This window comes from Canis aureus, unplaced genomic scaffold (genome assembly GCF_053574225.1).
Source record: "Canis aureus isolate CA01 unplaced genomic scaffold, VMU_Caureus_v.1.0 NW_027326411.1_RagTag, whole genome shotgun sequence".
NCBI lineage: Eukaryota > Metazoa > Chordata > Mammalia > Carnivora > Canidae > Canis > Canis aureus.
Genome location: NW_027554412.1, coordinates 401,501 through 416,549, shown reverse-complemented (window position 1 = coordinate 416,549; position 15,049 = coordinate 401,501). Strand labels below are relative to the sequence as shown.

General features: G+C 37.5%; 2 protein-coding genes across 5 annotated transcripts in view; one reads left to right on the top strand and one right to left on the bottom strand.

The window, feature by feature from the left end:
- Positions 1–4,120, top strand: part of LOC144309459 (WW domain-containing adapter protein with coiled-coil-like) — a 28,631-nt gene extending 24,511 nt beyond the window's left edge. Inside the window, exons 8-9 of the mRNA XM_077890529.1 lie at positions 1,258–1,444; positions 2,425–4,120. Of these exons, the coding sequence (XP_077746655.1) occupies positions 1,258–1,444; positions 2,425–2,544 (307 nt within the window). The 3' untranslated portion in view covers positions 2,545–4,120. The remainder of the gene's footprint in view (positions 1–1,257; positions 1,445–2,424) is intronic.
- The window catches only part of LOC144309460 (homeobox protein Mohawk-like), a 63,438-nt gene that overhangs the window by 3,431 nt on the left and 44,958 nt on the right, over positions 1–15,049 (bottom strand). For 2 of the 4 annotated variants that reach the window (XM_077890532.1, XM_077890534.1), the window contains one exon: positions 9,354–11,340. The exons of the other annotated variants lie outside the window; for them this stretch is intronic. In XM_077890532.1, the coding sequence (XP_077746658.1) occupies positions 11,323–11,340 (18 nt within the window). In that variant the 3' untranslated portion in view covers positions 9,354–11,322. Of the gene's footprint in view, positions 1–9,353; positions 11,341–15,049 lie in introns of those variants that run through there. 4 annotated transcript variants of the gene reach the window in all.

Sequence of the window (15,049 nt, the reverse complement as noted above, 5' to 3'; positions counted from 1 at the left end):
CTTCAGATTTTACTTAATAGAATATGATAGGAGTAACAATATGTCATACTTGTACAAAGAGGGCACCTGATTTTATAATACTTGTTGGAAATGACATCATTTTTTAACCTCCTCATAGCAGTTTTAGATATGAGTGTATTGCTGAATCCAAAAATGGGAAATACTATTTCTCAACTGGTATGTGTCAGGTTTTCCTAAGAGCTTCAATTTTGACCCCTGTGTGGAGTGCTTGTCAGATAGGGCTGTATTGTGTTACATGTTTCTTTGTTAATTAACAAATACAACTTTAAATGATTTTCATTTGATTGATTTTCCTATTTTGATTTCTTGCTATGAGGTAGCAAAATAATTCAACTATTGTTTTTATTGTTGTTTTCTAAACAAGCATTTCAGAACTTTTACATCCAAATGAGAGTTGTTCCCTTCAAAATAATCACCTTGGGAAGCTGTCTACTTACTCCAGCAATGTTGCCATTGCTCAGAACATTTTTGGGAAATACTTCTTTTAAATTGTCTTTAGAGGCTGCAGTATTATTTTAAATATCCTCAGTGATGAAAACTCTTCATCCTTTGGGAGATTTAGTTTTTGGAAATAACTGAAATTCATTCAGAGCCAAGTCTGGTGAAGCAGGTAGGAAATCAACTTGGGTGATTAAAGTTTTGGTTCTTACCACCATATCCCCAAACCCTAGCCAAACCATACAGTTTTAAAAGAAGATAACTTATCTCAGAGTGTTATTTTGGGTCTTATTTTGCCACTAAACTCATTTGTTGCTGTCCAATAAAATGCCTGTATTTTGCTTCACATTATCTACCCTCTGATTCAGTATTTTGTTCTGACACTAAACAAAGGCAATAGATTTTTTCCCCCTCTTTATCTACATGTACTTAAGATGCAATACTCAGTTGTGCCTTATATCTACAACTGTTAAAATATGACCATTTCTTAGTTACATTCTGAGTAGTGTTTCTGGTATACAAAATCACAGGTTCTGCTGTCAAATTTGAAGAGCACTATTAGTTTAAATTTAACTGACATTACTGTTCTTAGAAGGGCCCTTTTTCCTCCCAAAAGTGTGTTTAAGGAGTACATGATATATAACTACACTTTGGATTTTAAATTCTATGTATTTGATGTTAAAATAACAGATTTTTCTTAGGAATTTGGATATCTTTAATTTAATAGAAGATATTGACAATTTTTAGGTATCTCCTTTTAAAAATATACTATACATTCAATTCTTTTTTCTCTTCCAGTAGCCAGAGAAGTCCATCGCCTGGTCCAAATCATACTTCTAGTAGTAATGCATCAAACGCAACAGTTGTACCACAGAATTCATCTGCCCGACCTACATGTTCATTAACACCTACGCTAGCAGCACACTTCAATGAAAATCTCATAAAACATGTTCAAGGATGGCCTGCAGATCATGCAGAGAAGCAAGTATGTTACATGATTCATAGCAGATGTTTTACCTTTGGATGAATGACAAAATATAATTTCTTCTAGAAAATCTAATCTAGATCACTGAATTTAAGCTACATTTAAAGTAATGTCTAATTAGATTGTCTATAGTCAGTGCATTAAATTAAATATTTGGTAAGCACTTATTTTAGGGCATTTATGAGATAACTTTTTATGGTTTCACATAAAATATTTTAATATACTCAGCATTTAGCACTGTGCTGAGTGCTTTATTTTCTCCACTTCTCAAAACTGTTAAGCAGTGCAGATGAGTTCTCCCATTTTACCATTGAAGACCCTTAAGACCAAATAAATTATATACCAAAGTCACCCAGTTAGAATAGTTATGAGGCTTAAAGCCAGGATGCTACTCAGCCAGCTGCTCTGATAGTTTTAGAACTTGTTCATACTATTACTCTTCTATCTCTCCACTAGACTAGCAAGTAGAAGTTAGAAAACAGTTTTGCTTTGGAATGAGGGACCTTTGGACATTCCAATTAACTGCCATTGGCTTCTCCCTTTTAGCAGCTTACTGACTGTCTGAAATTTTCTCTAAGTTCACAGAGGTAATATTGCATATCTTATGACATCAGAATACAGTGAAGTCCCTTTTAACATTGTTACACCTGAACTTTACTCTGGCTGACTCAGCATCTTATTAACCACGAATCATGAGCTCTTCTATCCTTAGTGCTATGCAATACTAAAATTGGAAATACTATATCCTCCAGAAGTTGAAGGGGGAAATCTTGGAAAAATACCTTCTTTCCACCATTAGACAGTTTTTTAAAGAAAATCCTTTTTCTCCTTTAGATTCACTATCATTTTTGTGGATTTAAAGGCGGATTGTTCTGTAATCTTGGTACAAAGTTGTCAGAAATTTAATGTTTTGGGGTTTTTGTTTTTTTTTTTTGTACGTGATTGTGGCATGTATGTGATCTTTATTTCTTTAATTATAGGCATCAAGATTGCGAGAAGAAGCCCATAATATGGGAAGTGTTCACATGTCAGAAATTTGTACTGAATTAAAAAATTTAAGATCTTTAGTCCGAGTATGTGAAATTCAAGCAACTTTGTGAGAGCAAAGGTAAGTTTTTCACTGACAAAGTTTTTGTCTTAGTATATCTTAAATCAGACTGAAGAATATAAATCAAATTTCATTTCTGAAATTTAAAGTTCTCTTTGATAGAACGTGTTCCATAACACTGTAACTGCATTTTTAAAAAACGATTGATTTAAGAGAGAGAGTGAGTGAGGTGGGTGGGGGGGAGCAGAGGCAGAGAATCTTTAAGCAGACTCCCTACTAAATGTGGAGCCTGATAACACGTCTTGATCTCTAGACCCATAATAAGATCATGACCTGAGCCAAAACAAAGAGTTGAACTCTCAACCAACTGAGCCACCCAGGTGCCCCACACTATGATTACACTTTGTAATTTAATAATAATCCTGGTGAATGGTAATGGCATCTAGATTTTAGTTCTCTAACCCATGGTAGATGCTTCATTAGACTTTTGTCTTCTAACTCTGTAAAGTACAATAGTATTTAAATAGTGAAATGTTATAACACTGTTAACATATAATGTTAACTAAATGTTAACAACAACTGTTAACACAGTTGACAGCAACTAATTATAAAGGGTCTCCTCTTCAATTGAGGGTAGTATTTGGTTGCTGGCCATACTTGTTTCAGTTGAAATTTCAAATCACTGTAAACATTGTCTTTGGATATTTCCAAGATCCCTTGGAAATTTAATTGTCTAGCAAGTATATCTGTTTCTGAGGTGTTTTCACTTAAACTCTTCTTGTCTCTCAGTTTTTAATCTAGTATCCTACTCAAGCAAGGATATCTACATCCAAGTAAATAGGACAGATATTTTTTACATGTGTCTTATAAAATCAAGGACAAATTTTTAAGGGCCTCTCACATCCTATCTTTATAAGTCACTGGGTCACAAGTAGAGTTAGTCTTAACATGAATCTACAAATATTTAGTAAATACCAAGTTGGCATTTATAGTAAAAATTGAAAACTGTTTTTGTCTAATCCTTTATTAAATTCTCTGGAGTTGTATTTTGAATATCAACTGGGATTTGTTTATGATTGCTCTGAAAGTACTTCAAACATACATAAAACTTGACTACATTTTGGCTTAATAAGACAGGTGATTTGACTTTTAGGAAATTATTTGCTGCCCCAACTATTGACAACAGTATACACTGATTACCAAGCTATAAATACTATATAATTATGCCTATTTCACTGGTACAGGCAGTAAATATCATACTCCATAGAAAAGAAGGGTCAGAAGTTCATGGAAGGTTTATGAAGTTCATGGAAACCTAGTTAGCCGTGGAGTTTATTTTATTTTTTGTTTTAAATATGCTTGTTAATTGGAATTTGACTCAGCTTTCTTTATGAGCCTATGTTTATATTGAGAATTTGTTCTTCAAAATGATTAGCCTCTTGCACCTAGTTTATTCTAGGCTTATTCTGTTGTGGCCTAGAAAACATATTTGGCTCAGGTTGTGATCCCGTGGTACTGGGATCAAGTCCCACATCAGGCTCCCTGCAGGGAACCTACTTCTCCCTCTGCCTATGTCTCTGCTTCTGTATGTCTCATGAATAAAGAAATAAAATAAAATATGTGTCTCATATTTAATATGTGCTGCCTTTTGTGTGTATCTGTGGTGATACAGTAAATGACATTTTAAAAAATCAGTCTTTATAGTCAAATTAATTGAGAAATTGTTAGAAAACCAGGAGACATTCTAACTTTTGTCATCCTAGTGTTTCATGCATTCACTGGTCATTTTGTCTTAACTCTAGACTAACACATTTATTTATTTTTAAATATTTATTTATTTGAGATGGGGAGGGGCAGAGGGAGAGAGAATTTAGAGCAGACTCCCTGCTGAGCACAGAGCCTGCCATGGGGTTTGATCTCAGGACCGGACCTTAAGATCATGACCTGAGCCAAAAGCAAGAGTTGGGACACCCAACTGACTCAGCCACTCAGGTGCCCCTAGACCAATCCATTTTTAATTTCTTAGTTTTAACTGTAGTTATTCATTTTATCTTTTTTTAAACATTTTTAAAAGATTTTTTATTTATTTAAAAAAATTATTTATTCATGAGAGAGAGCAGCAGAGACAAAGGCAGAGGGAGAAGCAGACTCCATGCAGGGAGCCTGACGTGGGACTCGATCCCGGTCTCCAGGATCAGGCCCTGGGCTGAAGGCAGAGTTAAACTGCTGAGTTAAAACTAGACCTGCCCTACGACCAGCAATTGCACTGTTGGGGATTTACCCCAAAGATACAGATGCAGTGAAACGCCGGGACACCTGCACCCCGATGTTTCTAGCAGCAATGTCCACAATAGCCAAACTGTGGAAGGAGCCTCGGTGTCCATCGAAAGATGAATGGATAAAGAAGATGTGGTCTATGTATGGAATATTACTCAGCCATTAGAAACGACAAATATCCACCTTTTGCTTCGACGTGGATGGAATTGGAGGGTATTATGCTGAGTGAAATAAGTCAATCAGAGAAGGACAAACATTATATGGTGTCTCATTCATTTGGGGAATATAAAAATAGTGAAAAGGAATGAAGGGGAAAGAAGAGAAAATGAATGGGGAAATATCAGAGAGGGTGATAGAACATGAGAGACTCCTAACTCTGGGAAATGAACAAGGGGTGGTGGAATGGGAGGTGGGCGGGAGTTGGGGTGACTGGGTGACGGGCACTGAGGGGGGCACGTGATGGGATGAGCACTGGGTGTTATGCTGTGTGTTGGCAAATTGAACTCCAATAAAAAGAAATTTTTTTAATTTTTTAAAAAATTAAATAAATAATATAAAAATCATGTACTATGTATTTCCCTAAATTAAAGTGGAGTGAGTCAGAGCTCCAGGCGCTTGACAACTGCATCCCCTCACACTGTGTCAGTTTTGGGGCCATCATTGGAGACAGCCATGGTTCAGTGTGTTTCTGATCGCAGAGGTCCATGAGTCCCCAGGACACCAGATCAATTTTTGGAATTATTTACATACTTAGAACAATTGAGATAAAGAATAAGACTCTGGTGAACCAGGCAGATGGAAAACCTCTCTGAAGGTGACAAAAAGCCAACAGCTCTAAATCTACAGGAGCTTACCCCAAATGGACACAGCGATTCCCTGGGGCTCCCTGCTCCTACCTCCACAGTCTCTATCTTTATCTCCCCCATACTAGATCCAGGCGGGGTCACACACATATACATAAAGATTGGTTGGTTCCACAGTGACTCTACACTTCTTTCCTTTGAAGAATAGCATATGCTGCATGTCTCTAATAAGAAAGTAATACAGGTTCACTGCAGAATCTGGGAAAAAGTATAAGAGAGAAAGTAAAGGAAATTTAGGGAAAACTAATATAACATTTGGTTCTATGGCTTTCCAAACAGGTTTATATGTTTTTTAAAATGGGGTCATGCTGTACGTTTGCTTTTTCACTAAATTTCTACGTTTGCCTTACACCTTGTTAATAAATGATAATAATCTGCCATTTGGTCTTCCCTGATGTGAAAATGCTTTTTGCCTGTGAAATATAAACAGATTGAAAGAATTCAAAATCCAGCTTCATCCAGTTTAAACTTGAATATTGAGAGACTCAAATGTTATGAGAAGGGGTTATCTTTAGAATAATAATTACTAACTAACATTCATTGGATGCTTATTCTTATGTTAGGCATGATGCCAGGAACTCTAAAATGTTATCTGGTTAGATGCTTACAATAACCCTGTAAAATAGAATCATGGCCCTTATTTTCAAATGACACAGTAGCATAGAGGGGTCCAGAAACTCGCAAAGGACTCAGTTTGGCATTGGGGGTGGTGAGTCTTAGTGCCATGTCAGCCAAACTAAAGGTCATGTTTTTAACTACTGCATTCAATTATTCAAGTGGTCTCTATCGATAAAGTCATTTCTATACACTAACAATGAGACTGAAGAAAAAGAAATTAAGGAGTCAATCCCATTTACAATTGCACCCAAAAGCATAAGATACCTAGGAAAAAACCTAACCAAAGAGGTAAAGGATCTATACCATAAAAACTATAGAACACTTCTGAAAGAAATAGAGGAAGACACAAAGAGATGGAAAAATATTCCATGCTCATGGATTGGCAGAATTAATATTGTGAAAATGTCAATGTTACCCAGGGCAATTTACACGTTTAATGCAATCCCTATCAAAATACCATGGACTTTCTTCAGAGAGTTAGAGCAAATTATTTTAAATTTGTGTGGAATCAGAAAAGACCCCGAATAGCCAGGGGAATTTTAAAAAAGAAAACCATATCGGGGGCATCACAATGCCAGATTTCAGGTTGTACTACAAAGCTGTGGTCATCAAGACAGTGTGGTACTGGCACAAAAACAGACACATAGATCAATGGAACAGAATAGAGAATCCAGAAGTGGACCCTCAACTTTATGGTCAACTAATATTCGATAAAGGAGGAAAGACTATCCACTGGAAGAAAGTCTCTTCAATAAATGGTGCCAGGAAAATTGGACATCCACATGCAGAAGAATGAAACTAGACCACTCTCTTGCACCAGACACAAAGATAAACTCAAAATGGGTGAAAGATCTAAATGTGAGACAAGATTCCATAAAAATCCTAGAGGAGAACACAGGCAACACCCCTTTTGAAGTCGGCCACAGTAACTTCTTGCAAGATACACCCACAAAGGCAAAAGAAACAAAAGCAAAAATGAACTATTGGGACTTTATCAAGATAGGAAGCTTCTGCACAGCAAAGGATACAGTCAACAAAACTCAAAGACAACCTACAGAATGGTAGAAGATATTTGCAAATGACGTATCAGATAAAGGGCTAGTTTCCAAGATCTATAAAGAACTTATTAAACTCAACACCAAAGAAACGAACAATCCAATCATGAAATGGGCAAAAGACATGAACAGAAATCTCACAGAGGAAGACACAGACATGGCCAACACGCACATGAGAAAATGTTCCGCATCACTTGCCATCAGGGAAATACAAATCAAAACCACAATGAGATACCACCTCACACCAGTGAGAATGGGGAAAATTAACAAGGCAGGAAACCACAAAGGTTCGAGAGGATGTGGAGAAAGGGGAACCCTCTTACACTGTGGGTAGGAATGTGAACTGGTGCAGCCACTCTGGAAAACTGTGTGGAGGTTCCTCAAAGGGTTAAAAATAGACCTGCCCTACGACCCAGCAATTGCACTGTTGGGGATTTACCCCAAAGATACAGATGCAATGAAATGCCAGGACACCTGCACCCCGATGTTTCTAGCAGCAATGTCCACAATAGCCAAACTGTGGAAGGAGCCTCGGTGTCCATCGAAAGATGAATGGATAAAGAAGATGTGGTCTATGTATACAATGGAATATTACTCAGCCATTAGAAATGACAAATACCCACCATTTGCTTCAACGTGGATGGAACTGGAGGGTATTATGCTGAGTGAAGTAAGTCAATCAGAGAAGGACAAACATTATATGTTCTCATTCATTTGGGGAATATAAATAATAGTGAAAGGGAATATAAGGGAAGGGAGAAGAAGTGTGTGGGAGATGTCAGAAAGGGAGACAGAACATAAAGACTCCTAACTCTGGGAAACGAACTAGGGGTGGTGGAAGGGGAGGAGGGCGGGGGATGGGGGTGAATGGGTGATGGGCACTGAGGGGGGCACTTGACGGGATGAGCACTGGGTGTTATTTTGTATGTTGGCAAATTGAACACCAATAAAAAATACATTTATTATAAAAAAAATAAAGTCACTTTTGGAGACCATGACAAGGACAAGGCTTAACATGCTGTTTACTAGAAACCCTACTGAATGACAACCTATTAATCTATTAAGAATCTTTTTTTTTCTTTTTGTTAGTATTTTAGACCACAGAGATGCAAAGAGACTTTGTTTCCAGCTTATGATTTAATCTGTAAAGTAAAAAAGTCTATCCAAATCACAGAATAGGGACTCTAAGCTCTCTTGAGCTCTCTCCCATGCTTTAATTAGATTGACATTTTAATAGATGTGATATCCTTCTAATCACTCTTCTATTGCCCAGAGTGAATTACTGCTAAATAACTCCTAGACAGCTGTGGCTACATCACTTTTAGAAGAAATTTTTGTGGTTAGCCTCTCTTTGGGGTAGTCAGAGCTTCTGAATGAGTAATGATAAATCATTCTAAGTGATGTTTGCCTCAGCAGGAAGGAAAAAAATACCCAACAACCTGCAACACGTATCTGTTGATGACTGAACTGCTTCTTCCAGATCCACTATGACCAGAAGTGAGTTCTACTTCAAAACGTTAGCATGACAGGAAGAGATTGCAATTGAGCTTGGCGAGTATCAAGGACACTGCTTGCAGAAGAGTTATTGAAGACTGAGTTTCGACAGCCTTGAGACGAGGGAGTTGTGCAAGCTTTCTGAATAGTGAGAATTATAAAATGAAACCCACCTCATCTTCATGGATAGAGTTACAATTTTTTCCCTTTTGCAATATGCTAGCTAAATTATTTATCCTGAGGCCTTAAAGAACGAGTGGCTTCCAAAGTCATTTCAGAGTTTGAAGAAAAATCTTTTCCAAAAATTAAGCCAGTGTTTCCTCCAGCCATGACTTCCACCATCTGGCCATAGATTCTTTTCCTTCCTGCTACCTCTCATGTGGGCTGGCCCCTCACCATGGCTAATGATGCCCAGATGTCCTGGATCCACAGGGTCCCCACCTTCAGCTGCCTGTCAATGCATCATCTCCTCTAACTCCTGCCAGGAAATAAAAATTAGAAACCACATTCCTCTCTTCTGGACCAATAGCAAAGAGCTCCCTGGTCAAGGTAGGGTAAGTTGACATCTCAAAGCTTTCAGGGTAGGTTATATTTCCATTAAGAACAACAGAATATCTTTATTTTTCCAGCAGTACCCATGAAGGCACAGACCCCAGCAGTCTGTGTGCAAACCTGTGAAACTGTTGCTTGGCTCCTTATCAGTTAGGGAGTCTAGCCTTGATGGCTTTCCTTGCTATGCAGAGCATAAGAACTTGAGACTAATGGCTCCTTGTTAATTCCAAGTGGTACCTTTGTTATTGTAAAATGCACAGGTATTCTGACGCATCAATCTAGGCTGGAGGACTAAAGGTGAAGGAAGTGGGACTTATAATTTGAAAGGAACTTTTCAAATAAGCAGAGTACCACCCATCTGTCATGCCTTAACTTCACTTTCAATCTTTTTCACTAAATATTCTTGATGCTAAATTGTTCTGCGTAATCCCAATCTACCAAGATTGCTCCTCTGTGATCTCAAAGGTTCCACCTTTCCAAAGTCTAAGACTTTCACTTTGAAACTTCACTTTGAAAATGAGAATGCTGTCTATGGGGAGGAAATTGTTGGTGAGTGACCAGAAAGGGGGTTTGGAAATGTTAAATATTCTCATTTCTGTCCTTAGTTCATTGTTATTAACTACAAGGCTGGTCTAGTGTGAGGCGCAGAGACAGTTTAGTGCAGTGGTTGGAGCCCAGACCCTGGAACCAGACAGCAGGAGTTGGACTCTTGCTCTACTACTTACTATCTCAGCTGGCCAGCCGCTTGACTTCCTTGTGCTTCAGCTTTCTCACCTATAATGGGTCTAATAGCACAAGACTCATAAACTTCTTTTGAGGACCATATGATTGAATATTTTCTAAAACAGAAGAGAGCTTGAGCACTTACACCAAGCACTATATAAATCCTCATAAAATTAAAAAAAATTAACCTCCTCTCACTTTACTTTTTACATCTAGAATATGGGGTTGAATGTAGTCACCCGTAAAAGAGTATTGTTCAGAGATTTAATAAGAAAACCATTATGTAAGAACAAAATATTTTAACTCTGGGCAAAGTCCATCAGCTCAGATTAATGGATTAAGTGTGCAGAATCTATCATCGTCAAGGACAAAATGATGCTACTTTGTGCCAAACTATCACAACATGCCAAGACCAAGAGGACTGGAGCCACATGAAAGAAGAGCTGCAAACTTGAAGTGTCTAATGGATGTCGTTACTTCATTTTCGCAAGGGGAATATTGGAGATGTTACCCAAAATGTTTCATCCATGAAAGCTACGTTTCCAGCCAAAGTCTCAGAAAATGACTTCCTAACTATGCATGAATAACTCCCTGTGTGTTGCAAGGAGCATTAATTGTTTATAAAAGCACTCCATTTACATTCCAGTTGGGCTACTAGTTTTGAAAACTGGATGGACTTACCAATTCTTAGCTAACCCTTAATTCTGGCCCAAAGTTGACATTGATATTCATCCTCTAAGTTCTTCAGTAGCACAAGAACTCTTTTTCCCGAGATCAATGATATAGCTGCCACACTGCAGTTCTAGAAGGTTGACTTGTCAAATGAATGTGTAGCTGCATAGTGTTAGGTTGTGAAGTATTAATAGGTCTATCTTCAATAAAAAGAAATGGAAAAATATGCATTTGTAATGATCTAGAAACTGGCTGGAGAGTCTGGCTCCATCCATGTATTTTCTTTTTCTTTTTTTTTTTCCATCTATGTATTTTCAAGCTCTTCAGTATCTCTGAGAAACCATCAAAAAGTATTTTTCCTTTGATATATGAACTGTAGTGTATCTTTGAATTGGCTCACATTTTTGCCATGCTTTTCAAATTCCTCAAATTACCATCTCCAGAAATGGCACTAGAGACTAGGAGACCTTGCTGTTAAACCTGTCTGACTGCATTAACAGCAGAAATGACACAATAAAAGAGATGACGTTCACAAACTTCTTGGATCTTTCCGAGGAGTAGCAAATGACAGCTTCTCTACTCACAGTTCATCTGCTGTATTTATTAATAGAAAAGAAACATATTTTAGACACAAGATGAACAGGATTACTAGTCCTTCTACTTTTCAAATACATTTCAACGTTAATACATTTAAAATGTTAAAACTGTACTTGGCATGTCAGTGTTCTATGTTCACACATTTCTACATTTAAAGGTTCTGCGATTTTCTGCTTTTCATTTCAGAAACAGTCATTTAAAGTCTAAAGTGGAGTAGGGATGGGCTTTGAAATGAAGATTGGGAAGATTTTTGCTGATGGTATTGAAGGGCATGAGAATTTTAAGAAGGAACTAGGCATAAAAGGAAGATAAAATCCTTCTGGTGCCTTGGCTGTGGCTAGAGGTTCAAGAGCACTAGTCTAAAGGTCTTCTGATGTCCCATTTCGATGAAATCCCACCACCACCACGACCACCCCTCCACCTCTGCCATTTAAATCTTGCCAGAGGTATCCACTCTAAATTTCATCCAGAAATCTACATCCCAACACATTTATTAAATTCCAAAAACATACAGATCCTAATCCACTATTATCACCTAAATTTAGAATACAAGAGATTTATAGGGAAAAAATGGGAAAAATTGCTGCATGGTAATAAGTTGATCTGTTTGAAGGGAAAACAAAAACATTTTATAGATCAAAAAACCATCTTTTTGTATCATAATTTTTTGAAGCACAAGATATGTCCTGGGACCATAGGAAAACAGCCGACTCACCAGGCATGCAGCCTTGGGCAAGCTATGCACACTGCGTCTAAGTGTCTTTCCCTACAGAATGGGGACAGCAGTAACCCTACTTCCCTGGGTGGCTGTGAGGGTTAAATGAGGTAGTGAGTACTGAACTCTTGGAACAATTCCTGGTCCATAGTAAAGGCTATGGCATCATGATTCCTGAAGTGAAGAAGCAATGCTGTCACCCTTCACCAGCCACAGGAGCTGCTCCAAGTTCCACGGAGGTGCTAGCCCTATATGTGCTTTCTGCTATCACACCCTAGCCTCTAACCTGTCTTCTTGAATGCTGTAGAGAGGAGAATAATACACACAGGGAACCTCTCCAAAGGGCAGGCTCCTGGATCCCGTCTCTGAGACTGTGACTCCATAGGTCATAGAGATGCCAGAAATGTGCCTTTGAATGAGTTCCCCAGGTGCTCTAATATATGGCTGCCTGGGGAGAAAAACTGCTGCAGAGCATCACAATATGTGCTGCCGAAGTGAGCACTGCTGCAGAGCATTAGAAGTGGTTGTGTTTGGTGCAGGAATTTCTGGGTTTCACTCAAGTGTAGCAGCAAATGTACAATTTCTTCAGTTTTTCTCAAAAATCATTATGGATTCTTAATGTTCCAACAAAGATCAAATAACAGGGCTGTATTTAACAAACTAAGTTCTTGATTCTATCTTCATGTGAATAGAAGATATAACACTATTGTTGGAAAATATTTTTCAGAAATGGGTGCTCCAGCTTCAGAGATAGTTTTCATTGCCTATTTTTACTGAAATATGAATATAATGCCACTAAAAATGCCTTTTTTGGGGGAGAGATAAAACATTTCACTTTACTTGCATTGTTTTTCCCCAGTTATTACAATTTTTAATATACTATGACATATAATTCAGGGATAGTCATTACAAATACAAACTAGAGAAAAAAGAAACCCAAGATTTTTGCTGTAATATATTACAGAATACTTCAGAATAATCAAATCATCCTCTTTCTTCTAATTGGAACAGTGATGGTAACAATATACTGTTATAAGATCTGTGTTTTCTGTTTTGAAAATAAACATGTTGGCCCAACTGTATATTGCTGTGGTGGTGGGACCTTTTATTTTTGTAACCCTTGTATTTTTTTATCTTTCCTTTGGGAAAATAGGGTGACAGATAGTAATCCACATGGGATGATTAAAAACTAATTATTCAACGTAACATAGATTTTTTTCTTTCTAGGGTAGGATAATATGCTTTTAAAAACTAAAGTAAACTTAGTTTCTGCTGCTCTTAGTAGAATGTTTTATTCACGGCTGCCTCAAAAAGAACAGAGCATTGTTTTATTATACATCAACATAGTGATGAGGTTTTACAAACAGTTTTTGGTCGTTTTTAATGTTATTTTTATAACAGCCCTGAGACATAACTAGAGCTATATGATCTCTAAAGAGGAACAAGGTTAAGGGTACAGAGGGCGCCTGGGTGACTGAGTTGGTTAAGCATCTGCTTTCAGCCCAGATCCTGATCCCAGGGTCCTGGGATCGAGTTCTGTATTAGGCTCCCTGCTCTGTGGGAAGCCTGCTTCTCTCTCTCCTTCTGCCTGCCACTCCCCTTGCTTGTGCTCTCTGTCCAATAAATAAATAAAATCTTAAAAGAAAAAAGGATATAAGGTACAGAACCACTATGCAAAAAGCGGGCTACCACCAAGGCCAAAATCACTGAAATTGAATGCAGTGGAAATGATGTTGAATGTAGCTGTGAAGTAGGATTGAGAGAGTCCTGTCCAGGCCTGTGGGTGGCTTTGCTCTTGAACAAAGGCAAAATGTCAGAGCATCTTCTTGGACCAAAGGACCAAGAACCAAAGTGCAAATGGTGGTCACCTCAAAGCCACCTAATGGTTGATGGGCAGGCTGAGAACAGAGAATGGCCCAGGTGTCTGTGGAAGGGTGAGCTGAGAATGTTCCTTTCCAGAGCATGTAGACCCATCCTGTGCTGAGACCCAACTGCCAATGGCCTACCAAAATTATATATAGTGAATAAAAAGGGTCACTAAAATAATAAAGTTCCATACCACAGCCTTAAGAAATGTAATATTCAGGAAAGGTACTTCTGTGAGCTTCACAAGATATTAAAAATATAGAACTTAATCATGGAAACAAAGAAATGATAAAGAGAAAGCAAGCACCCATATACATCAAAAAACAAAACAAAACACAACACCAGATCTCAATGACCACCAGGGAAGAAGGAGAACAAATATAATATACAGAAAAATTCTTGCAAAGCCATTTCATGAAAATTTAAGTACAAAAGAATGGCACATTTTCATGATTTAAATATATTTAAATGCAAACAGCTGCCATACATATTGTCTTATAAATGTTATGTGCTGTGGTTTGTAAATAAGGCACCTTAAAAATAAAAAGAAAATATTTATTTTATCATTAAATATTATTTAGAGAAAAGAACAATGAAACTAAAACTTTCTCAAGGCTAAAAGTAGTCCTCTGCCATTCCTTATATTTTCTACCTTTTACCATAATTTTGAGACTTTAGAAAGAAATGTAGCATTTTAACAATCAATAACATAAATCAATTTTAAACAAAAGAGAGAAAGGGAGGGAAAGGCAGGGGGCTGTGCAAAAAGAAAAAGAAAGCAAAAGTTACATTTCCAGAACAAACTAGATCCACTTACCCACATTTTTGTTTCTGGTGATGGAATACTCTATATACATTCTCAAAATGATTTAAAAATTAAAATTTCCAATTCTAAATTCTCTTCAGACATCCAGAATTAGATGGTGAATGAGCAACGAGAAACAGTCATTATTGCCTTGAATCAAAATGATATAAAAGAGTCTGGCTTTCCGGTGGTCATCAAGACAGTGTGGTACTGGCACAAAAACAGACACATAGATCAATGGAACAGAATAGAGAATCCAGAAGTGGACCCTCAACTTTATGGTCAACTAATATTCGATAAAGGAGGAAAGACTATCCACT